Source organism: Schistocerca americana, chromosome 9 (assembly GCF_021461395.2).
Source record: "Schistocerca americana isolate TAMUIC-IGC-003095 chromosome 9, iqSchAmer2.1, whole genome shotgun sequence".
Classification (NCBI taxonomy): Eukaryota; Metazoa; Arthropoda; class Insecta; order Orthoptera; family Acrididae; genus Schistocerca; species Schistocerca americana.
In genome coordinates, this window is record NC_060127.1 from 156,444,801 (window position 1) to 156,471,530 (window position 26,730).

Genomic DNA, 26,730 nt, shown 5'->3' on the forward strand with positions numbered 1-26,730 from the left:
GTAAAATAAATACACCACACAGAGAATCAATGCAAGCAATAAAAAAAAATCACAAGAATTACGTTAAAAGCCGCAAGTGTCATCTGCATCTGTATGTGGTATCTGGTACACGAGACGGCAGAGTGACACGACAATGGCGAGCACAATAAATGGCATAACCAAACTCATTCTCTGATTGGTTGTTGCTATGGTAGCTGTTGAAAGGGTCCTGTAGTCCCCTTTCATTATCATTTTATTTACTTTCCAGTGATACAAAACTCTCTGGCAAGCATGAGTGAATGAATGAATGTGGTGTTTTTCATGTTGCTATACGGTGGTTTAGTCTGCTGCAGAGAATCAGCGGTAGTTGTGCAGAATGGCCAACCCCTGTAGTTTTCAGGTAAGCAAAGAGGTTTGCTCTCCTTGCATGAAAGTTACAGGTGTTAGGTTGGTGGCGGAAGCCATATCTCTGGGTTTTCCTGGCCACGGAATCGCGTGGGAGACGTTGGAGTGTGTGAGACGGTCAGTCTGCTTCCAGTGCGCCGAGAGTCTGCAGCCGAGCTCTCTTCAAAGGACGGTGAGTTGGTTTAACTGCATCGTGTGTTGTCTCGTAGCGAGAGGGGAGCTTTTAGCTTTTGGTCTCACATCTCACCTTATAAAGATTGTTTAACCTTGTCGGAGTAAGGAATGCAAGGCTTCTGCAGACCTTCAGTTTAATTCCTAATGCAGACTTTGATTCTCAAGAAGAAGGTAACACAAAGGTGTTGCATATGTAATAAGTGTGCCCTCGGTTCAGTGTGAATGTTTGTCTGCCTGCAACTGCGTCTGTATACATTCTAATCTTTCCTGCACCTTAATAATTTTGCCTCTTTGTGAATTTTCTTTGTCTCATTTACCTTACGTCCATTGGAAGCCATCCGCGTGGTTTAATATCAGAGTTTGTTGGCCCATGCCATCACCCTTTGTCCATTTAAATCCACCTTCTGAAAAATGTTAATTGTTCGCGGCTGCGTAGTTTAATGTGGTTAAAACTTGGACACGGTATGTAGAAATTGTGTTTCCGCAAACCACGTGGGCATACAAGTGTGTCATGAATCGTGTAACGTTCACAAGAAATTGTACTTAGTTACCAGGCAACAGCAGTTGTGTAGATGCATTACATCAATGTTTTAAGGAATAAATAATTTTGCCACCAATCTTATCCTGTGTACTGATGTTACGTCTTTATTACCTACGCTATTTACCTTGTAGTTTCCTTGTTAGCCCATCCATAGCATTTCCACGCGCACAGGCCCAATAAGTAGTGTTACCTTTTTATTTAAAACAAATTCTTTAGAATACATGTTGTTTTCAGGAGTGCTGCTGCAAGCTGCTCTTATGCACAGTGTTCACGCATTATTAACTTTATTTTAATATTTGATTCACGTGAACAATGCCTGGACCAAGCTGGTAATTGCATCCCATTCTTTATGAGTGATACTACGATGAATGTTCTTCTATGAGTTTTTTCTTCTTCTTAGGATTAAATTAATTAATTTTTCGATTCAGTTGAACCCTTAATTTGTCGTGTGGCTAGAGCCGGTGACAACCCAATCTTTTACGTTTATTTCTATGTCAGATAGCATTTTCTTATGCAAAGTGAGGGTCACGCAACTTACACATAACATCATTTTTTTCCCCCTCGCAACTTACAAATAGTGACCATAACGCAAGCTAAGTTACACTGTATACTATTGTAAACAACTAGCTGTCAATGACTCTATTCTGATTCAGGTACATCTAACAAATTCAGTTGAGAGAGCACTGTTTTAGTCTGTCCACTCCTGTAATATGATTCTGTAATATGAGGAAATGCTGCGGTTTCTCATTTAACTTCTTCAGCCCTTACATAGCACACATGTTACATCCAAATTTTAATTTTTTCTGAATCAGGCAACAAACAAATTTCACTGTGCCACCTGAAATAAAAGTAATTTCTGTTTGTTTTTAGTAATTTTGGACTGGAATGTGATTAGAGTATGTTGTAATACGCTAATATACCCTGCACTATTGAATAAGTATTACTTATTTCATCACAACGATATTTTCTTTTCAATGGGATGACGTTCAGGAATAATCTATACTTTCACATTCCACTGATGCTCTTCTTCATAACTTTTAAGTGTTTCGTACTGCACTTTTTCAATTATTTTCTAACATAAATAGTATTCACTTTGAATAGATTCTAAAATTTTGGCCAATAACACCAATTTTTTTTTTAATTTAATGTATTAATGTTATTCTGTTGCAGAATAAAGCACTAACCACTAATTTAAATTTTTCATTGATAAAATCTAACCTCAGAACTGAGGAGGATAACCAGGCTACAGCAAGTACAAAACTGGGCTTTGATCTTCTTTCATCTACAACAAGATTTCCCATTAAGATACATTTGAAATTACTGGAGTTCCATCACTTCATCAATGATACCAACAGACTGCACTCATATTTTATAGGAGAGTGAGGCAGAGAGATAATAGACTAATCTGGATGGTGGGTGGTGAGATTCATCACATGGCCTGGCCTACTATGCACAAGCTAACTGCAATGAAAGTGGATAAATTAAAATAGCCCTAAGGGGGTAAACTACGCTTATAGACATCTGGAGGAAAATCCCAAATGGTTGGTGAACTCCGATATCCCAACAGATGAGAGGTCCTGTGATCCAAGGAAGTGGTGAGCACCGCTACGTTTCGACTGACCTGTAGGAGCACCTGCAGGCAGCGCTGGATCTGGTACCTCTGTGCCCCCTTTCGCCAGAGCCCCAGCACCTTCCCCCTCCTTTCCGTCCTCGTGGTCACTCATCTGGTAATCCGAGTAGCCACCATCCGAATCATCAAGATCTGCATCTGCGAAGTCCAGCCTGTGCAGTCGCTTGTAGTCTTTCACCATGTGCCGCGGTGGACGAGATAGTCTTCCAGAGCGGGTGCGCGATAACAACTGCTTCTTGCGCTCGGACTGTGGGCAAAATGTATTAATCCTCGAGCAGGCGTGTCAATTTTCATAACACGAGCAGGTGCTTAGCGCACTTTTTACACATGTGGAAGATAGCTGTTTTTATGTTACCAAGGTAAACATGTACAAGTAAAATCTCAGTTTAATCTTAGTTTAATTACACAATGATAAAATAAACTTCAAACAATGGAAAATCCAAAATGCAAACAATGGAAAATCCAGAATGCAAACAATGGAAAATCCAGAATGCAAACAATGGAAATTCCAGAATGCAAACAATGGAAATTCCAGAATGCAAACAATGGAAATTCCAGAATGCAAACAATGGAAATTCCAGAATGCAAACAATGGAAATTCCAGAATGCAAACAATGGAAAATCCAGAATGCAAACAATGGAAAATCCAAAATGGAGTATGAGTTGCGCGCACACGCATTTGTGTGTGTGTGTGTGTGTGTGTGTGTGTGTGGGGGGGGGGGGGGGGGGGGGGGGGGGGAATTCTGATAAAGGCATTGAATAAAATGTTCTAGAGTTTCCAACCATGCCAATTGTTTAAAACTACACGAGCTTTCGGCCAAGCACTCCTTGGCCATTGTCATTGGCGCACCAACAGCCCACTGGCAGTCATAACACTTGACAATGGCCAAGGAGTGCTTGGCCGAAAGCTCGTGTAGTTTTAAACAATTGACGCGGTTGGAAACCCGAGAACATTTTATTCAATGTTATCGCCGCGAGACTCTGCATTCATACACTGATAAAGGCATGTTTGGCCAAAAGCTTTGTTTGACAGTCTTTTTGTTGTGCCTGTCTGTAACTCAGCACCTCTGCTATACGGTAAGCACCAACTATCCTTTTCATATTACTGATAAAATAACCTTATATTATGTAAGTTAAATCACTGTTTAGATGAACAATAATAAAATATACTTTCATGGTATCACTCTGCTGCTGTGTTCAAGTGTTACTGAGCAATAATGACCCCACTGGAAACATTAAACACTGCAGTTACATCAGATCCCCACCAAACACTTACTGGACTACTAATTATCTTGTAGACAACTGTCTCTTTAGGGAGCTGTTCTGCAAGCTCGGAATCTGGGCCATTTTCTTGCATGGATCGTACATTTTTTCTCACATGGCTTATTGCTTATTTTATATTACTGCTGCTCACTTGGCTATATAACAACATAGCTTATCACTGTGTTAGCTGAAGCAACAATGAAGGAATAGGAGTGGCCTCACAGTTGTAAAACAATGGAATGGTACAAAACAATATTATTTACAGTTGGTGCACTTTATACATAGGTGTGCACATTTGAGGGTCAAATAAACTCTAAAGATAAAATAAAAATATTGAAATAAATAATAAACCATGCCTTAGGCACGGTGATGAGCTAGCTCCAACCTTTCTTAACAGTGACTGAAAAATTTATCAGAGAATGGAGGAACAAATTGTCAGAATGTAACATCCAACATACAATAAAAATTTCCTTGGAAAGGGTCATCACAAAACTGATTTTTTAGCATTTGCAGAATCATTTAATAATTCTGGCACACAAAGCAGAGGTAGCACGAGAATAGACAGAAATGCTGAAACGGCAGGGGTGCAGGGGGGGGGGGGGGGGGGGTAGAGAGAGAGAGAGAGAGAGAGAGAGAGAGAGAGAGAGAGAGAGAGAGAGAGAGAGACTGCACAATCAAATTTAAGCACAAAATATAGAAATATCACAAGAACAAACAAATTTAAGTAAGAAACAATGGAAGCTCCAGGTTGGAATAACAATGGTATTAGGAACAGGACAGACTGCACCTCCCATAAAGAAACATAGAGTTGCAGACTGGCACAACAAAAAGTCTGTTACACATGCAGCTGTCGGCCAAAGCCTTCCTCACCAAATAAAACACACACACACAAGGAAGAACATCTCACACACAACTGACAACTGACCGCCGACCAGAATTGTCAGTGATGGCAGTCGAGAGTGCGTGAGGTGTGCTTATGTGTGTGTCTGTTTTTTTTTTTTTTTCTGAGGAAGGATTTGGCCGGTAGCTGTGTGTGTGTGTGTGTGTGTGTGTGTGTGTGTGTGTGTGTGTGTGTGTGTGTGTGTGTGTGCTGAGGAAGGATTTGGCCGATAGCTACATGTAACAGGCTTTTTGTTGTGCCTGTCTGCAACTCAATGCCCATCTTTACGGTGAGTAGCAATCTACCAGTATCCTTTTCCTAATATTATTGTTAAATTTAAGCATGCAGGAGAAGCCATACACCCTAATGGGGGAGAAACAGCTCAGTTATGAGAAACTGATTTACCATTTCACTTAACAAAATACATTAATTATACAAAAACTATTCTCTATAAAGCTGGCCATTATCTTCATATGCATCAAGAAACAATAGTTTTAGTTCCAATAAAAGAAAACGAAACCAGGAAAAAGGTAAGAAAGATTGTATTTTTTTTTTATCACAGTTATGGATCACGATTTCAGTAGCAACCATCTTCAGACCTAACAAACACAGATACATCTTGTTTAACAAAATACAGCAAAATTACGAAACAAGACATCAGAAATCAATTCAAGTATAAACGAAACAGACACATACCTGAGTATACACAGGTTGCTAATCACTGCTCAGTAAGTGAAGGAGAATCGAGGAGATAACATTGTGTAGCCACAGTACAGTGATAAGGACCGAGTGTAATGAACAACATACTGAATGTCCCCACCTGTGGGGTGTGAGCATCGGAGGTGGGGGCAGGGGCATTTAAAGATTACTTTTTTATGTTTTTCTTGAATTAATTGGAAATCCTGGCTTCTAGCAAAAGTGTTTCTCTGTACAAAATTAAACTACATTGAGTTTCTTACAAAAAGGTCATATTCCTTTTTTCCTAGGACTAATAGATTCGCATTGCAGAGAATGAAAAAAAAAATCACAGGTTGTTAAAAATAGTGTTTTTAATTGTATAAAACTGAGGGAAGGTACGTTGCTGGGCTGTGGTCGTGGCATTCCCTCTTCAAAGCTCTGCAAACTATAGAGTTAGCAGGTGATTCCCTACTGTTATCTACCCCACTTTGTCACAAGGGGCCACTACAGAATGTTTCACAAATTATACTGAGTTGCTGAAGTGCGTCTTACGAACCACTGGTGACGCAGTTCATAAACATGCCCATGGGGTTGTTTATTTACCACAAAGTGTATTAACACTACACGGTGTGCAGATATGAGTTGCTAATAAAACTCACACACAAAGCACATATGGACAGAATCTACGTAAATCTCTATACACTGTTCTACACTGCAAAACTGAAAACTGATCATTAGTTCTCCTGTGCAGCAGCTGTAAGGAAACTTCCCCCACTGCTGTTTGATTTTCAGAACTTCCTGTGGTGTTCTCTTTATGTGAGCAGATAAGATAATTTTGCTGAGCTCATGGTTATAAAGGGGAGTTATTTGTGATTTACTAAAGGAGTACTTATTTGCAGTTGTTAAATGAGCTTTTATGTAAAATAAATTCTCTCAAATAAAGGCTGAGAAGTGTATAATTTTTTTTAAGTATGGTGATGTCTGTGATCTTCGTAGTGTTGGTGGGAAAGGGACTGGATTGGTAAATGTGGCATCTTGCTGCTGTCTGTTGTGACAGTGTATGGTAGAGTTGTATAATTGTGTTGCTGTCAGTTGGTGGTGATTTAATGAATGACCAGAAAGTAACTTCATTTCTCTCTCAATTAACTGTGCTACTGGTGGTCTGTATTAATCTCTTCCATCCACGAATTTCTTGCACTTGTAGAATGAGATGCACTGAACAAAACCACTTGTGACATACTGCGGGTGTGAATAAGTCTGAAACAGCAATGTGCTGTAATGCACTGCTTGACTTATGCTGAAATACCTGAAGCTCTGCAACACCTAGGCGACTTACTGTTGTTACAGATGGAGACAATTTACGCTCTTGGGACTCTTCAGATGTGGGGAGAACTGAAGCTGAGATGATACCTTTGACACTGCTCATTCTGTGAAAAGTATTCCAGCAAGCGATAGGAGAGACAGTGAAATCGACATTGTCAAATAAATATTGACAGCTTGTTACACTTGGGACAGGTCTTCAACGTGGTAGACTCTTAGCAACTTCCAACATACTTCATGCATAATGTCAAATTTTCCCTAAACTTTTACTCACTCACGTGCTTAACATTAAACATTAGCACATGAAGTAATCTTTGAAGTATCCAAGGGATTCGAAGGATCAAGGATTTACTGGTAAATCCTTGTACACAATCGACAAATGTAAACGCGCAAAACAAGCATTGTATCATTACAGGCCTGCAACATAAGAACTTTCTCTCCATTCTGGGATGTGCGTAAGATATATGTCATATCTAGGGGGAAAAAAAAGAAAAAAATGCCAATACAAAGCAAAATGCAACAGCCAATCAAGAGTCAAGGTTCCAACCAGGTCGAGCACAACATGCCAGTACATCCTATTTGACAAACAGTAAATGACAACCAGTTTACAATTGTATGATGCCTTGATTTCTTCTGCCTTGGTTTGTAATTCTGGTATACTTTGACACCCAAGAAATTAGTCCTTACAGACTGGCAAGAGAAATTTTACAGCATTTTGAAAAATTAAAATGCAAATGCAACTGGCTTAGGAAAGAGTATGAATACCTATAAAAAGAAGTCAGAACAAAAGAGGTGGGAAGGTTTCAGACAGGACCATTCCAAAAAGATACACAAGAAAATGGGCAGTAGAACAGAGAAAGGAGAAAAGTGAACAGGTGGAGTATTGCAGACAGTGTAAAGCTAATTTAGTGGAATAAATGTGATCATTAGCTGGCTGGTAATGATAGAAGAAGAAGAAGAAGAAGAAGAAGAAGAAGAAGAAGAAGAAGAGGTCAAAGGCCTTCCAAACTGCACACTTGATGATGAATGGCAGCAGGATGGGGAAAGTGGAAATGTGGGACATGAAGTACAGTGTCGCCTTCTGAACATTAGAACAACATTACAAATGGGTTAGCTTAGGGCCCATGAACATGTGGTTTTCAGATGCATTCTCTTTGTGGAAGCCAGAAAGCACAAAGCACTTTTGGGTGAAACATAGCTATTAATTCAGAATGTCAATAATAATGTGATGGGATATTCCGTGTAAAGTAGGACACACATTATTTAAAAGTTTAAGATTTGGTACTTTTTATATATTTTTTGAAAATGCTGGACTTTCACTGTATGGCAACAACAATTTGTGGCCCATTATTGCTTTCCCTGCAAAATTTGTAGCCAATTTTATAATGTCATATGTTTTTCATGTGATGAGAGAGTGAATTATTGGAGATTTTAGACCTTCATTTCAACTAATTGGCAGGTAAGAGTTTGTGTATAATTATTTATATTACTGTTACATACCCTAATGTATTGCATAACGAGTATAAAACTTAAGTAGGTAAATTATAGGTTGGGGTAAATAATACAATGTCACATGAGTCACTTTCATGTAATTAAGTTTTTATACCAATAGAGATAACTTTATCTTGTTCAGTAATTTACTTCTTACTGTGACTGTGTAACAAATATCACTACTAAAAATTTTCCAATTTCAACCAATATGCAAAAAAAGAAAATTAAATGTGTAACGTGAGTCACGTAATCTGAATCACAGTCGTATTATTTTAAGATTGGAAGAAGAGGATGCCCTAACAGCAGCAGAAAGACAGAGTAGGAGGAGGGAAAAGTTGAGTTAAGGAAAATGCGAAGAATTTAAGAAGAAGCAGCTGGAAGAAGCTCGAAAAAGCCAACAGAAGCAGAAACAAAAGTTCTACAGTTGAGTCAACATAAGCAAGGACTGTTATTAGAAGAAAGGAGCTAAAAATACGGAGAGTGTTAGAAAACACAGGCAACATAAGATGCAAGATCAGCAACCTAGTAAGGCAAGTTTGTCACCGTATAAGTCACATACTGCTCTGGATAAAGCCATAGCTCGAGTGCTGCAATTGCTTACATTAGCAAGGTACAGTCAACTTTACCGGAAAATGTGAAGGTAGTTTCAATCTAGTCACATAGACCTGCCTCATGATTTAAAAACAAACATATTACTGCTGCTGTACCTCAATTTCAATCATTTCATAATGTGGAAATCTATTGGAGATTATTTGCTACATCCCATGGGAAAGAAGCCATAGATGGAATTGGTACAGTTGCAGAATGATTAATGGGGAACGCAGTAAAAAAGTGAAAATTCATAGTAGGTAATGCATCAACTTTGGCTCAGGTAGCTGTGAGTACCACAACTATGGCTCTGAGCACTATGGGACTCAACTGCTGAGGTCTTTAGTCCCCTAGAACTTAGAACTAGTTAAACCTAACTAACCTAAGGACAACACAAACATCCATGCCCGAGGCAGGATTCGAACCTGCGACCGTAGCGGTCTTGCGGTTCCAGACTGCAGCGCCTTTAACCGCACGGCCACTTCGGCCGGCTACCACAACTATGCAGGTTTTTCATGTGCCTATTGATGAAATTCAAGGAATCAATGTGAAACTTAATCTGACTCAAATATTTTCTTCAGCGTCATTAGTACCAAACATAAAAAGCATTCACTGCTTTCACTACAGGAAAGGAGTACTACAAACACACCTGCTGTCTCCAAAGAATTCTGCTGCTGCAGATCATCATACTGGAGAAACTATAGAAAGTGTGAAAATTGGAGACTGGTACAAAGTAGAATATGACAGTAAATTCAGTGCTGGAGAAGTACATGCAGTTCTTGGAAATTCTTACTTAATCCGTGTAATGGAGTGTGAAGGGCACTATTGGAAATGGCCTGCAAAATTTGATGAAATTATAAAGAAAATTAATCCACTTGATGTTGTCAATGCAAGAGGATATTTTCAGTTCTGACTTAATTGAATTTTAACTTCATTTTCACAGATGTCATGCTCTTATAATTTTTCATAGTGTTTAAAAAGTGAAATGTTAATGTTAAGTTTATCTTATTTGGCACATAATGTCATATTTTCATTTCTTTGCTTGTAGGACAAAAGTTTTTCCAACAAGAAGTAGCAAGTAACATGAGTCACGTAACATTGAGTCCTGCGCCTTTTTCAGTGTATTACAATGTTTCACATGGTATAAATATTTTTAGAAATCTGTAACTCTCCCATTTGAATGCCGACCTAATATCCATTTTCTGTGATAAAAACCAGATCCATACTCCTAATAGTTTGACGACTCTTTTGACCTAAAATGCACATTAGGAATAGGATGTCCCAAATTTGTAACATGAGTCACAACATAAATTACATTCTTGTTCTTTGATTTTAGTGCTCTTTCCTGCTTAAATAATGCTTCAAGACCTTTGCCTGAATACCACAATTAATAATGGTGATTTACAAAAGTAAATAAGGGTTTATAGATTAATAACAAGACAACATAATAAACCACTGATTTCGAAATGTAACGTTAGTCACCATGGAATATCCCTGTTACTGAAAAAAGTAAAAAAACCTATCTATGAACAAACTAAATAAATTTTGAAAATATATTGTAACATATTTTTATTGGAACACTTCTATACTTCCTCCTAAATATATTACATAACTGATAATAGACAGGTGGAGCTGCTCATCTGTAAACATAAAAAAGATAGGGATTAATAGCGACTAATTTAGCATTTTTTTTTTTTTTTAACCTGCCAGTTTTTATCTGTTTCATACCACACGCTCACTTAGATTATTGTTGCTGTTGTTGTGGTCTTCAGTCCTGAGACTGTTTGATGCAGCTCTCCATGCTACACTATCCTGTGCAAGTTTCTTCATCTCCCAGTACCTACTGCAACCTACATCCTTCTGAATCTGCTTAGTGTATTCATCTCTTGGTCTCCCTCTACGATTTTTACCCTCCACGCTGCCCTCCAATACTAAATTGGTGATCCCTTGATGCCTCAGAATATGCCCTACCAGCCAATCCCTTCTTATAGTCAAGTTGTGTCGCAAATTTTTCTTCTCTCCAATTCTATTCAATACCTTCTCATTAGTTATGTGATCTACCCATCTAATCTTCAGCACTCTTCTGTAGTACCACATTTCGAAAGCTTCTATGCTCTTCTTGTCTAAACTATTTATTGTCCACGACTCCATACAAATACTTTCAGAAACTACTTCCTGACACTTAAATCTATACTCGATGTTAACAAATTTCTCTTCTTCAAAAACGCTTTACTTGCCACAGCCAGTCTACATTTTATATCCTCTCTACTTCGACCATCATCAGTTATTTTGCACCGCAAATAGCAAAACTCCTTTACTACTTTAAGTGTCTCACTTCCTAATCTAATTCTGGCAGCATCTCTTGATTTAATTAGATACTACATTCCATTATCCTCATTTTGCTTTTGTTGATATTCATCTTATATCCTCCTTTCAAGACACTGCCCATTCCGTTCAACTGCTCTTCCAGGTCCTTTGCTGTCTCTGACAGAATTACAATGTCGTCGGCGAACCTCAAAGTTTTTATTTCTTCTCCATGGATTTTAATACCTACTCCGAATTTTTCTTTTGTATCCTTTACTGTTTGCTCAATATACAGATTGAATAACACCGGGGATAGGCTACAACACTGTCTCACTCCCTTCCCAACCACTGCTTCCCTTTCATACCCCTCAACTCTTATAACTGCCATCTGGTTTCTGTACAAATTGCACATAGCCTTTTGCTCCCTGTATTTTACCCCTGCCACCCTCAGAATTTGAAAGAGAGTATTCCAATCAACATTGTCATAAGCTTTCTCTACGTCTACAAATGCTAGAAATGTAGGTTTGTCTTTCCTTAATCTATTTTCTACGATAAGTCGTAGGGTCAGTATTGCCTCACATGTTCCAACACTTCTACGGAATGGAAACTGATCTTCCCCGAGGTCGGCTTCTACTAGTTTTTCCATTCGTCTTTAAAGAATTCGCGTTAGTATTTTGCAGCTGTGACTTATTAAACTGATAGGTCGGTAATTTTCACAAATGTCAACACCTGCTTTCTTTGGGATTGGAATTATTATATTATTCTTGAAGTCCGACGGTATTTCCCCTTTTCATACATCTTGCTCACTAGATGGTAGAGTTTTGTTAGGCCTAGCTCTCTAAGGCTATCATTAGTTCTAATGGGATGTTGTCTACTCCCGGGGCCTTGTTTCAACTTAGGTCTTTCAGTGCTCTGTCAAACTCTTCACGCAGTACCATATCTCCTATTTCATCTTCATCTACATTCTCTTCCATTTCTATAATGTTGTCCTCGAGAACATCACCCTTGTATAGACTCTCTATATACTCCTTCCACCTTTCTGCTTTCCCTTCTTTGCTTAGTACTGGGTTTCCATCTGAACTCTTGATATTCATACAAGTCGTTCTCTTTTCTCCAAAGGTCTCTTTAATTTTCCTGTAGGCAGTTTCTATCTTACCCCTAGTGATATGCGCCTCTATATCCTTACATTTGTCCTCATGCCATCCCTGCTTAGCCATTTTGCACTTCCTGTCGATCTCATTTTTGAGATGTTTGTATTCCTTTTTGCCACTTCATTTACTGCGTTTTTGTATTTTCTCCTTACATCAGTTAAATTCAATATCTCTTCTGTTACCCAAGGTGTTGTGTCTAGACAAGACAGCCTAGACACAATGAGAGGAAGCCGAAAGGCACGCGCTTAAACTCACGCAGGCTGGCGTGAGGTCTGAAACAGGATATGTAATGAATGCTATAAAGAAAAGTACGTAGCTTCTGGAATACTTAACTTTAATCCATAATTGTATAACATCACTCTTGATGATACACGCTTCATATAATAAATATCAATTGAATACGGCGCCTTGCTAGGTCGTAGCAATTGACTTAGCTGAAGGCTATGCTAACTATCTTCTCGGCAAACGAGAGTCTTCGTCAGTGTAGCATCGCTAGCAAAGTCGGCTGTACAACTGGGGCGAGTGCCAGTACGTCTCTCTAGACCTGCCGTGCGGTGGCGCTCGGTCTGCTATCACTGACAGTGGCGACACGCGGGTCCGACGTATACTAATGGACCGTGGCCGATTTAAAGTGCTACCACTTAGCAAGTGTGGTGTCTGGCGGTGACACCACACACGGATTTCTATTAGCCCTCGTCTTTTTACCTACTTGATCCTCTGCTACCTTCACTATTTCGTCTCTCAAAGCTACCCATTTTTCTTCAACTGTATTTCTTTCCCCCATTCTTGTCAATCGTTCCCTAATGCTCTCCCTGAAGCTCTCTACAACCTCTGGTTCTCTCAGTTTATCCGGGTCTCATCTCCTCAATTTCCCACCTTTTTGCAGTTTATTCAGTTTTAATCTACAGTTCATAACCAATAGATAGTGGTCAGAGTCCACATCTGCCCCTGGAAACGTCTTACAATTTAAAACCTTGTTCCTGAATCTCTGTCTTACCATTATATTATCTATCTGATACCTTCCAGGATCTGCAGGCTTCTTCCATGCGTACAACCTTCTTTCATGATTCTTGAACCAAGTGTTAGCTGGGTCATTCCATGTCAGTTCAACCAGGGGCTCCAGCTCATAGTCTCAGATTTGACTGAAATTCAGTACACTAATTCTACCATGTGTGAAACACTCGAGTACAAAGTATTAATTTCCCCTGCCAATTACTTCCAGAATTATGACTTGTGAAAGAAGGTGGCGTGACCCGGAAATTGCAACCCACATCTGGCAATCTATCTTGAGACCCAACTTCAGGTCTTAATTACTTTTTGAACTATTCCCCACAGTCCAGTGAAATTTTTACAACCCATTAACATCCATTTAGAACACACTCCATGAATCAAAACACCAACAACGTATTTCTGAGAGGGGAAAAAAAATTCCAAAATGTGATTTAAAAAATGTAATACGTTAAAAGGTGCATATTGTAGGTGCCCTCTATGCCAAATATAATTCACTCAAAAAGGGTATAAATTTTTTTGTGGTAAAGTTAATGTGGCCTAAACACACTCAGAACTCATCATGCCCACATCAGTCACAAAAACTGAGTTACATGCACACGAAAATTTGAAAAATTACCTGAAAAACATGGATTTTCTAAGTGTGGTAGCACAAAAGGGGCAAGTGGTACCCAAGCCATATTTCACACACTGCATAAGTAGACCATAATGATATATATCTCAAAATTTCAGCATGTTATTGCAAGACATTTGTGTACAATGAAAGTTGACAGATGTATTTGGTGATGTGGCCATTGTTCCACAACACAATTTTGTAAGAACATATCGTAAACTGTTCGGCCTCTTCTTCTCCTCTCCCATAACTGTTTAATCAATATGCAACAACATATAGACAGATTAACAAAACCTATCATTAATATTTACTGCACCTTAACTGCTAAAAACCAGTCGATTGTGCTTCGAACAAAAGTTCTCCCACACTCTAGTTACTGTACTCTGTATATTGAGTGGCAAATTGCACTGTCTTCCTGACACTGTGGTAGGAACTGGAACTGTCATAAGAATATGTTCAAAAGGAATCCAACACCTGTCTGCCAAACATGGCCAATGAAATGATCTTGCTGGTCCTGCTGGTGCCATGAAGTTCACAAATACATCACCTTCTGCTTCACAGCACTCTGCAACACATCCTAAGTACCATTTGTCATCATAAACAGCAATAACATAGCAAACTGGTTGTATGTTGCTGCTTTTGCTTCTGAATCCTGAGTCAGATACACTGTGAATACACATGTTGTGCATGAACCTATAGTTATAACCGGACAATCTGCTCATCTGCACACTGTCAGAGTCTGCTGGAGAGAAGTGATGATGGCTCCTTGTGCCTGCAACAGTTTTAACGTGTTCTAGTCTGCTTTTTAGCAACTCTTCGAGTGATTTCACTTCATCTTTCGAAACATAGAATGATTGTATGCCAGAGATATTTTTCTGTACCCAGGTAAATAATTGAAGAGGTGTTAGAACGTGATCTTCTGTAGGGTGCAGCAGACTAGCTCGTGATGCCATGCACTTAATGGTAGCACCAATACCATCACATACATTTTTACCATGACTTGTTGCAAAAAAATTCTGTTCTGTGTAAACCTGAAAATCATGGTAATGCATGCATAAATTTTTGAGATTTTTACAGATTTTGTACTGACTAGCTGCCCCATCACTGAAGTATTTCGCAAAATGTATGTGAGGCAGCTTGTTTTTCACATATGCCATGACAGTGTGAACGTGGGCATGACCCGCAATGGCATCATGAATTAAACAGTCACTAAAAACACACAGGTTCATGACAGACACATCACCGGATTCACCTCTATAGTAAATCGCAAATGGCTGGAGAGTTGCCTGACTGTTGTTCCAATGATATCGTTGGATGGCATCTTGAACTACAAATGCATAATTTTTAGAAAAGTCTGGTATTACAATAATTTCATCTTGTTTCAAATTATCCTTACAAAACTGGAAGCCAATTGTGCTGTTGCTGTGAAGCTGTGTGTGGTCAGTTTGTGTGTTTTTTGACAAAACATTTCAACAAAATCTTCCACTGTACTTTGCTTTGTTTCAAGACATGTGCGATCCATGTGTGTCCATTATTTATAAGAAAGAAGTTCATCGTCATCCCTAAGGAGTTCACCATAGAGTTTGTTATTCATGTTTCTGCAATATTTGCCTTACCAGGACACTTTTCACACCTGTGTATCATGCACTGGTAGGAACTGATGTCACACACTAGCAGCTTCATTGCACCTTTGTAATCCAAAGCAGAGTCCTTTATAGCAGCAAACATCAGCTTAGAATTTTGCTGGGTCTCACATACACAAACATTGTGTGTGCCCCTTGCACTTACATGCACAACCCATTTTGTCCGAAGATTGAAAAAAGATAGTAAACCTACTTTGGTATTGGGATACTTTTTCTTGAATTCTGCATATAGTTCTGATATGTTGCATAGCAACAGTCTTTTTTGCATCTGTACACGTACATTTCCCATTTTCACCGTTACACAGTCTTTTTTTCCAGGCATTATTCGGCTGTAGTCATTATTTTCATAAAACTCTGACACTAGAATCTTTATTTCTGAACTCAATTTCTTACCCTGAGCCTGCTGAAGTTGTGCAAGCACTCCTTGGGTTGCTTTTATTTTCCTAGCTTGCTTTACCATATATGTAGAAACATTTAATTCCTTTACAGTGTAGTCAATACACCAGCTGGAAGGTGCAAGCCTAAGAATAGGTACTTTTTTCTGGCGTATGGATAAGGCACATTCTTCTTTCAAATCATGCACAATTTTTTTCCAAATCAGAGCATTTCTGGCACGATTTCTGTTTCTTTGGAGCAAATAGTTCTTCCTCTTCCACCATTAGTGTGTCAGCTATTTTGTGTTTTAATTCCATTTGAGCTTCTTGCAGTTTTTTTCTACTATAGCTGGGCCTGTCTCTTTCCCAACTTTGTGTGTCTTCGTGGGAGACAAATCAAGAGCAGTCACTGAAGTATTTAATTGCTCATCCACTGTGGTTGTAGGTGGCTGATACTCTTCGTCACTGTCATGTAAATTATCAGAATATTCTTCATTTTTTAGCAGTGTAACACACCTGGAACATAACTTTTGTCCTGGTTTCATGTTAAGTCCCATGCATTGATTCACTTTCAATGCTGATTTTATATCAATTTCTCTGAGGCTACACTTCACTGTCTTCTTATGAATCCGAAATGGATCAAAACAACTTCTTTGTAGGAAAGAATACTTATCCAGAAACACTTCCATATGATGATAACAAACACTAAAGTTTCCTGGAACTGTACTTCTTGTGCCCATAGGGTGTATCCCAGATCTCCATAGCAACAAATCTTGGTCCGATTCATCCAGAACATACAGTACAAAGCGAATGCCACATTTTGTTCCATACGTTGTTTTATGACATTCAGATGCTTGTGCTCCACCAATACTGCAACTTGTTTGAACAAAAGCACCACTAATACACTCTCCTGCCTCCATACTGACTTTCCACAACAGTACTGACCAGTCTGAACTAGAATCTTAAAACATGAGTAACCTGTGATTGTTGCTTGTTTCCTTTGTTGTTCCTGCCTAACAATGACTCATTCTGTCCCTGAAAACTACCATTGTTTAACTTTCTGTTGTCTAATGGTCCCCAACAATTGCTGCAGCTTTATCTGAAACAGGCTGTCTGCATCATCACTATTACTTGCTAAATTGTTTTAAAAGAAACGTAACCAAATACATCTCTGTCAACTTTTATTGTACACAAATGTCTTGCAATAACAAGTTGAAATTTTGCCCCATATTATAGTATGGTCTACTTATGCAGTGTTTGAAATTTGGCTTGGATATCACTTGTCCCTTTTGTGCTAATTTTTCAAATTTTTGTATTTTCGTGTGCATGTAACTCTGTTTGCATGACTGATATGGGCAAGATGAGTTCTGTGTGTGTTTAGGCCACATTAAGCTTACCACAAAAAAATTTATACCCTTTTTGAGTGAATTATATTTGTCATAGAGGACACCTACAATAAGTACCTTTTAACGTATTACATTTTGGAATTTTTTATTTTCCCTCAGAAATATATCGTCGGTGTTTTGCTTCATAGAGTGTGTTCTCTAAGTGGATGTTACTGGGTTGTAAAACTTTCACTGGACTGTGCAGAATAGTTCCAAAGTTATTAAGACCTGAAGATAGATTGCCATATGTGGGTTGCAATTTCCGGGTCACGCCATCATCTTTCACAAGCCATAATTCTGGAACTAATTGGCCGGGGAACTTAAAATTTTGTACATGAGTGTTCCACACTTGGTAGCATTGGTGTGCTAAATTTCAGCCAAATCTGAGACTATCGGCTGGAACATTTTCTCAGATTGGTTGAATTGACATGGAATGACACAGCTATGATTAAGTTGTGCTCTGTGCAAAATTCTACCAGGCAGCTACCTGTTTCATTCCTTACTCCCATTCCATATTCACCTACTACGTTTCCTCCTCTTCCTTTTCCTACTGTCGAGTTCCAGTCACCCATGACTATTAAATTTTCGTCTCCCTTCACTATCTGAATAATCTCTTTTATTTCATCACACATTTCATCAATCTCTTCATCATTTGTGGAGCTAGTTGGCATATAAACTTGTACTTAGATTATTATCATATGTTATCATGAGTGAATGCCTGTGCCAAAAACTTCTTTGAACAAAAATTATGTATATAGTTAACACTTTGGGTCCTGAGCCATTGCGCGTGGGTGTCTACCATAAAGACTGGCTGATTTTTAACATATTTTAAACTACTACAACTCATGAAAAGTTTCAGTTATAGCAATAAAATTACTCTTATTGAAAAACCTAGACTTTCTTGTTTCAAACCATATATAATACCTTTCTCTTGAATTAATACATACTTTTGACAAGCTTTATTATTATAACATTGTTTTTGAAAAAAGGAAAAATTTGTCAAAGGTATATTCACTATATTTTCTAGAAGGAATTTTCTTCTATTTTACACAAAAATTGTAATTATGATGGATACAGTATGTCTTATCTACAGTAACCTCCTGTAACTATTTTAGGATGCAATTTTGCTCTTTGTGTGGTAAATTTTGAAGCACGGCATTTTGCACAATGCCACTCTACATTCACTACACTGGTAGCTTGTCTCTTTTCGCCACACTTTTCCAGTCAGTTTTTTTTCCTCTCAGAGAACACACTACACACTGTTTTTGTTTCTGTTTCTTACCTACTTCTGTCTCAATCTTTTCCACGAAATGATTTCCAGTAGATAGTCTTGAGAGTCCAGGTGGACCAGGTCGGGGTTCAAGATCTTTGCTTTGTGCAAGATCTGCACAGATAACTGTCATGAAGTGAGATGTTGTGAGGCGTTTTCCAGTAACCTTATTGTATAATATGCAGGAATTTACACTCGCCATTAGTATAACATGGAATGCCAACTTTCTCCACCACTTCACAGTTTGATGTTAAAATGCGCCGTATGACAATCACTGATCTGATAAGTCAACACCAAACTTGTTTTTATTGTAGTCCACTACACAGGCTGGCTTTGACTTCTCTCTTCCTCTCTGATCTGTGAAAGTGACCATCTCAGCAGTGTGCCTTGTACTTATCACATGCACATTTCTTTTGTTCTTCCAACACAGTGGTAACATATTTCCTTTACGCCTGAAAATAAGTTCACCTTGCTGAAGGTTCGGACCTTTTATAGCACGAGGCAATCCCTGCCAAGATTTTCTTGTTGGTCCCACAAGAGCAGTTTTTGCAGCTTCCAGTTCTGAAGCAAGCATTGGACTTGTGTAGAATCTGTCCGTAAACAAAGTGTGGCCTTTTCCTGACAGATTTGCAAGCAATGTCTTTACCAGAGTCACTGTGTCACACCTTTCACCCGCGTAAACAGAGAAATTCCAGATGTAACCTGTGTCAGATTCGGGTAACATGTACAGTTTCATACCATATTTATTTGGTTTTTGTGGCACGTACTGTTTGAAATACACACGACCTCTAAATTTACACATGCCTTCATCTATTGTAATTTTTGAGATGGCATATACACACGCTGGAAATTAGCACACACATTATCTAGGAGGGGTCTCACCTTGTGCAGTGGGTCATAGCCAGTTTCTCCTTTCCTCTTAGCTAAGGAATTATCACTAATGTGGAAGTTTCTCAAAACAGAAAGAAATCTGTCATGGCTCAAGATGTTTGGACAGAAATTACATGACACAACAGGGTTCTTGGACCAGTGCTCTCGTATACGTGGCCTTACACTTACACACATATGGACTACAATTGCCAGAAACTTCCTTATTTCCATTTTCCATAGGTGTAACTTCTTTCCACTTTGATAATGAGTAGGTGGGTGAAAGGGAATTTGTGCTTCGTAATTTCCTGGTGCATTGTTGAGTATACAGATCAGTTTGTTCCTTTGTATGTTTCATCATACTGTCTGTCAGGAAATATGAAAAAAATTCTAGAGGTGCACTGTTCTGGTCTAAACTGACAACATTTCATATTCCAGATTGTCTTGAGAATAGAGTGATATCTGGTGCACGATCAGTAGTCATCCAACCTTCCTCAGAATTGGTGCGGTGCGCAGGTCTCGGCTTCCCCCTCGCCGTCAGTCTCGCTCGTCCTTCAGGCACAATATTGACGGGATTACTTGCTGCTCTCTTCTTCTGAATCTATCAGAAGAGTAGTATTTGTAAATAAAATCATAATTACGCACTGAGAGTTTTTTCAGTGAAAATCTGAACAAAAATTATACATGTTTTGTTGTCAGAAATCTTTACCTGAACTGCCAGAAACTACTTCTTGAACATAGTCCACATCATCATCAGAGTCATCCACAATATCTTCCTGTGACAAATCAACGCCACTTTCTTCTAAATCATGATATAACTCGTGAGCAATTTCTTCATCCATCAAGCCACGCTTCGCCATGTCGATGCTACTGAGACCGCACGGGAAAAAATCGCCGCTCACAAAACCCGACAAATAAAAAGGGAAGCACACCCTTCCACAGCATGCCCGCACCATCTAGTGACCAATATTCGAACTACAGTCCATGCAACACCTCCCAGACAAGCGGGAGCCGTAAGAACACACAAAGGAAGGAAGGGGAAGAACGAGAACACGCGCCCATAAAATTACGAAATTACGGGCACCGGACTTTCGGGCAGGCCGTGCACGCCCGTATTTTTACGGGCGTCGGCGCCTGAGTGTTAAAACTGATCAAACCTAACTCTCAAATGCTAAGTAAATAAGTTCTACTAAACTGATAATAATAATTACAAAAAACTCTTAGACTGCTACTGCTGTCAGGGTCAATGTAATACCTCACACACCTACCCACTCAGCAGCAGCAGGAATCACTGAGAGTTAGGTTTGATTGTTCATTCATCTGCATAATAATCATCAGAGAAAAAGTCACTGCTTCCTAAGACAAAAATAAATTATATAAATGTGAATGAAGGACTTTTTCTGCATCTCTGAGTGAAGTAGACATATTAACAGATATTGAGCATATGATGCTGAAAAGCAAATAAAAATGGGCAGGTTCAATAAAGAAAAAAAGGCATCTCAGCTAAATTGTTCACTGTTAACACGAGTGGCTCCACCTGCCTAGTATCAATGATTTAACACATTTAGGAGGAGGTTGAAAAATGTTCAAACAGAAATAAAAGTAAAATTAAAACACAACTCATCTTAGGCCTGGCCGACTGCTGGCTACAAGGAGATAGTGGTCATGTATGTGTGAGGTGTGTGTGTGTGTGTGTGTGTGTGTGTGTGTGTTTCCTTTCTGTTCTGAAGAAGGCTTTGGCCAAAAGCTTAGTATGTAACAGCCTTTTCATCTGTGCCTATCTGCAATTCAATGTGTCATATTTATGGTGAATAGCAATCTATCCTTATCACAACTGTTGATATTCCAACCTGGAGTTTTCATTGTTTAGCTAGGTATGATTCTATTCGTAGCTGTTCTTTCCTCAGAAACTGTGGTATATTTTTTTTTCAGGATAAAATTCAGATTTCAGTTGTAGAGTTAGGGAATTTTTTTCATTTTACCTATTTCAATAGCTTGATCTGTCATCTTCATTAGTCTACAAAATTTGGGATATTAAAATCATTAAAACTTGGCTACACATGTATGTAAATAATAATTAGTTTGTAACAAAAATTTACTTAATATTGGTTTAGTATATATCAATGTCTTCTTCAAAGAAGTATAATCCTGTGACATGTCATAAAGTGCACGTTTTACATCACAATTGTAAACACAAATTGATAATTTACAGCTACTGAATAACATTTATGTACATAGTCAATATTTTATGTGACAACTGTAAACATAGACGGTTAATTTACAGAGAATGAATCACATTTCTGCACACAGTTAATTTCCCTTGCTGCTAGCTCAACTTAACTGTGTACATAAATGTTATCCATTCACTCTACTCTAAGTTATCAATCTCTGTTTACAATTGTCACGTACAATATGCACACTTTTTCTTAGCATAATGTTTCTGTGATGAAGATACTGAAATAAACTATAACATACTATTAAGTAAGCTTTTGTTATACACTTCTTATACTTTAAATACATGCATGGCCAAGTTCTAATGATATAATATCCCAAATTTTGTAGGTTTCTGAAGATGACAGATCAATCTGTTGAAATCTATAAGGTTAAATAAATTTCTTAAATTGTGCAACTGATGAATGACTTTCATCCTGAAATAATTAGGTATAGTTGTGGTGCACATTCAGAATAGTTAAATCCATAAATTGCCCACTTCCTCAAACAGCATCTCATGAAGTCTGAAATTTACTATTTCGGTCACTGATTGAATGTAATTTTATTGCCAGCTTGCAGGTCTTTCTACAAGAAATGAAGGACAGCAAAATGACCTGTTAGGTGAAAGAAAACGTGTTTTCTAGGGCTGCAGTACCCACACTACGTCCGCAGTCTAAAGCACTTTGTGTCCGTGTTCTGCCAACCTAGGAAGAAGCTCACTGTTGTTGTAAGCCAAGGGCAGTTTCTGCTTTTGAATTGGTAGACAATGTCAGGTGGTGGGAGAGCCACACAATGCCATATTTCGAACAGATTGGCTACATATCTGCCAATGAATAGCAGTTCATTCTCATTCAATAACATGCAGACACCAAAAACAACTGGAAAACAATGGTGTGGGAATGACATCTCCACTGTTAAGATAAGCTCAACTCGTTATTAAATTTGACCCAAAATGTACTCTGCCATCTAAGCTACGCTGTTCCAGCTACAATGACCACCAGGGGGCAAACAGCTTACGCACATGCAGTCGAGACGTATTTCCTGAAGTCTATGCAATTATACTGCCCTGGTCGAGATCCTGCTAGCAAAGGTAGCAGAGTGGTTCATATATGTGTGGATGCACATAATATAGCCCGACAAGCCTGGGAACACCCTTGCCCCGTAGCATAAAGTTGGAAGAGCTCACTTTCTCAGATGATGATGGGCTCCCTTAGAGAGAGCCTCAGTGAAATAGGAATCAGGATAAGTATTTGGACTGTTTAAGCACTTCTGAGGAGACTATGAACTATTAAATGAAGTTTTATTTTGGCTTCATAATAACATGTGATATTTTCAATATCTCACACCCCACAGAAACAGCTGTAGTGCAGTTCTTAGTTGATGGTTTTACCTCAATTATCAGAGTTTTTGTTTCAAATGGAATATGGGAGTATTAGCTTAGTGCATTAATTCACAACATTTTGTTTTGCTTGTTGGTATTCTAGTTCCTTTGGGTTTGTTTATTGACTGTCATTTTTTATTCGAGTTGTCATTTTGTCATCTGAGGATAGTGAGGGGAGCTGCAGATGCAAGAAAATGGAGCACCAAGTGGAGAAATCTTAATATTTCTAACGCATTCTTCTGTCCAAGTTCAACAGAAGGGTGACAGCAGCAGAAGCAGCCAGAAACATTTGTGCCATATGTGGGGATAATGCCACTGAACAGAACACAGCAAGGAAACGGTTTTCTCGTTTTAAAAAACATAGTTTGGCATTAGTGACTTTCCACACTCAGGAAGACCTTTGCGGTTTGATGAAGATCGTTTTAAGTGCATTAACCCACAATGATTCACGTCATTGTACTTGAGAACTGGCAGAACTGTGATCATTTCACCATCATGCGACATTTGTGTGCGATGGGGAAGGCTCGAAAACCAGGTGTATGAGTACTATGTGCTCCAAGCAAACATCACAAAAACCTCTCTGTTTGCTTTTCATCAATTGGCTTGTGAACAACACTGACCATACCAATCCTGTATCGTTACTGGTGGCGAGAAATGGTGCCTTTATGCAAACATACAGAAAAGAAAGGATTGATCGGGCCCAAACAAAGCAGAAGCAGCAACTCCGCGTACAAAGACCTGCACTCATCCACAAAAATAATGTTATGCAATTGCTGGAACAGCAACAGTGTGGTGTACTACAAATTGCTTCCCTGAGGTGTAACCATCACTGCTGACATTTACTATCACTGACTGAAATGTCTTGCAGACACAGTCCTAGAAGAATGACCAGGAAGATTGTCTTAAGTAATGCTACTTCATGATAATGTCTGCCTGCATTCTGGTAGACTGACAAAAATCACTATACAAGAGATGGGTTGGGAAGTCTTTCTGCAGCCACCCTACTCACATGATCTTGTGCCCTCCGATTTCACTGCTTCTGCTCTCTATTGAACAGCCTTCGAGGAACTTCCTTTCCAGATGAAAATGCACTCTGAACATCGGTTGACAAAATCTTCGTCTCAAAACAATGTGATTTTTACAGTCACAGATCCAAAAAGTCACCCGAGCACAGGCAGACTGTTTTAAATAGTGAAGGAGATTATATTATTGATGACTGATGTGTCTGTTATATGTATCTGTTGTGTTTAATAAACTTGTGGAAAAATGCTATGAACTTATACACCAATCTAGAATCTAATGTGTACAATAATAATTGCAGCAGCTGGTTCTGTAATATTCCTGCAGCCAAACCTTGCTGGATTCTCTAGGATTTGTATTTAATGAGGGTAATCCAGCTCATAATTCTTGTATGGTCTCCTGACTGTTTTGAGTAGAATACCACTTGTATTGATGTTCTCTGAGGGACACATCAATAGAAATCAGATAAATACCTTTTGAAGAGTGCATGCTGGTAATGACTGTTTAAACAAATTTCAGCACATCTAGTTTCATTTCTCATAAGTGTAAAATTTTGATAATCATATTATTAACAAGGTATTTTGGGCCTATTCAAGAAACCAAGTTTGAGTATTTCTTTTCCTGAACCTGCCCCCCCCCCCCCCCCCATTAAAAAAAAAAAAAAAAAAGAAAGAAATAGATGTTATACAAGTGATTCTTCTTAACTTCATTTCCAGAAACACATGTGTGTAATTGTAGCTTGCTTTTTGTGAACGAATATTCACTTTTGTGTGATGTAATTAGGGTTGGTTGTTACTGTATGAAATTCTGAATTAAGATACAACATGCTGGTTATATAAGGGAGAGCAGATATCTGTTCGTAAATAGCTACCAGATATTGGCAAGGGAGGCTGAGGCAAGTTCTGTCGTAAAATTCAACTGAACAGTGCTCTGGTATTCTCTTACAACATGTAACCGTGCCTGCAAATAGGACATACAGTTTTGATACTCGTACAAGTAGAGTATGAAAAGCTTTGAGAGTAATCTTATAATGTCTTGATTTAAAAGAAAAGCACAAATATGTACTCACTCGGGCTGCCTCCTCGGCCTCATCATGAATCACCCTGATTTCTCCCAGTCCAGCTGAGTCGGCAGGACGTTTGTTGCGGCTGCCCGGAAGCCGGCCTCTGCGTCCACTACCACGACCCCGCAGTGCTGTCACCTGCTGCAGCCTCCCATTGTCAACAATGGCCTTCGACAGAGTAATGTTTCCCTGCACTGAATGTGACACACCGATGCCTTGCAAGCGGCGCGGAGCAGTATCTCCTGAAGGTGGAGAGTTGGGTTCGCACAAGTCCAGGTCCTCCGGGTACACCACCCTATAAAAGTCAAATAAGGCTTGAGAAAGTTTCCAGGCAATGAACCTACATCATTGAACTAACAGAATTTTTGAACAGAATATTTAAAGAATCAAATTACCTGTAGATGATACGAGTATTGGTCTCTGCATCGTAAACAACATTTTTGGTGCGAGGTGCCGAATCCAGGTGCTGCTGTTGTAAAACTGTTGCAATTTGCTTTAGCTGCTCTTGGGTCAATGCCTGCACACTGAAAAATAAAAGATATTGATATATTTCTCTATACAACAAATCATCAGAAAAACAAAGCAAAAGTTACGTAAAAAAAACAGAAAATTTAAGAATATTGATCAGTACAAGACATAGCTTCCACATATACCTAACTGAACAATGACAGCTATGAATACATGGAAATGAATGAAAAAAGCAAAAATAAATAAATAAATAAAATTGGTAAATTTAAAAAATAAATAGTATAAATGAATGTGAGGACCTTTTTTATTTTTGAGTAATCAGTCTTCTGATTGGCTCGATACACCCTACCACAACTTTCATCTACATTTACATGCATACTCCACAAAGTGTATACTCGCAAATGGACTAAGGAAAAAAAAACTGATTGTCTATATGCCTCCATTCACGAGAATTGTCCTGCAGTCAGCTGAAAATACTAATTTTTCTATATTTTCTCAGCAGATACTCATATATCACAAAATCAGATGATCAACCACTTCAGTTGTAAATACTCCGTACCTTAGCTTCATGTGCAGCTGTTGCCTGATTGAGTATTCACACTGTACAGTGGCCATGTGCCCCACGGTTCTTGTACACCTCAGGGATGGGCTGGTAATTGCCCAAAATCGGTCTTGGTTTTGAACTAATAGCCGGCCGGTGTGGTCGTGCGGTTAAAGGCGCTTCAGTCTGGAACCGCGTGTCCGCTACGGCCGCAGGTTCGAATCCTGCCTCGAGCATGGATGTGTGTGATGTCCTTAGGTTAGTTAGGTTCAAGTAGTTCTAAGTTGTAGGGGACTGATGACCACAGATGTTAAGTCCCATAGTGCTCAGAGCCATTTGAACCATTTTTTTTTGAACTAATAAAAATATTTACAACTGAAGCAGTTAATTATCTGATTCTACTATGCAACTCAGTTGTAGATGTCCTTCTTAATAAAACTTTTGTATCGATTGAGCTTACCAGTAACAAATCAAGCAGGACA

At 38.8% G+C, this 26,730-nt stretch overlaps 1 protein-coding gene across 1 annotated transcript in view; it reads right to left on the bottom strand.

Annotated features, from left to right (window-relative positions):
* The window catches only part of LOC124551142, a 131,445-nt gene that overhangs the window by 48,298 nt on the left and 56,417 nt on the right, over positions 1-26,730 (bottom strand). Inside the window, exons 4-6 of the mRNA XM_047126104.1 lie at positions 25,635-25,763; positions 25,246-25,534; positions 2,721-2,976 (exon numbers count right to left, since the gene is read on the bottom strand). Coding sequence (XP_046982060.1) covers positions 2,721-2,976; positions 25,246-25,534; positions 25,635-25,763 — 674 coding nt within the window. The remainder of the gene's footprint in view (positions 1-2,720; positions 2,977-25,245; positions 25,535-25,634; positions 25,764-26,730) is intronic.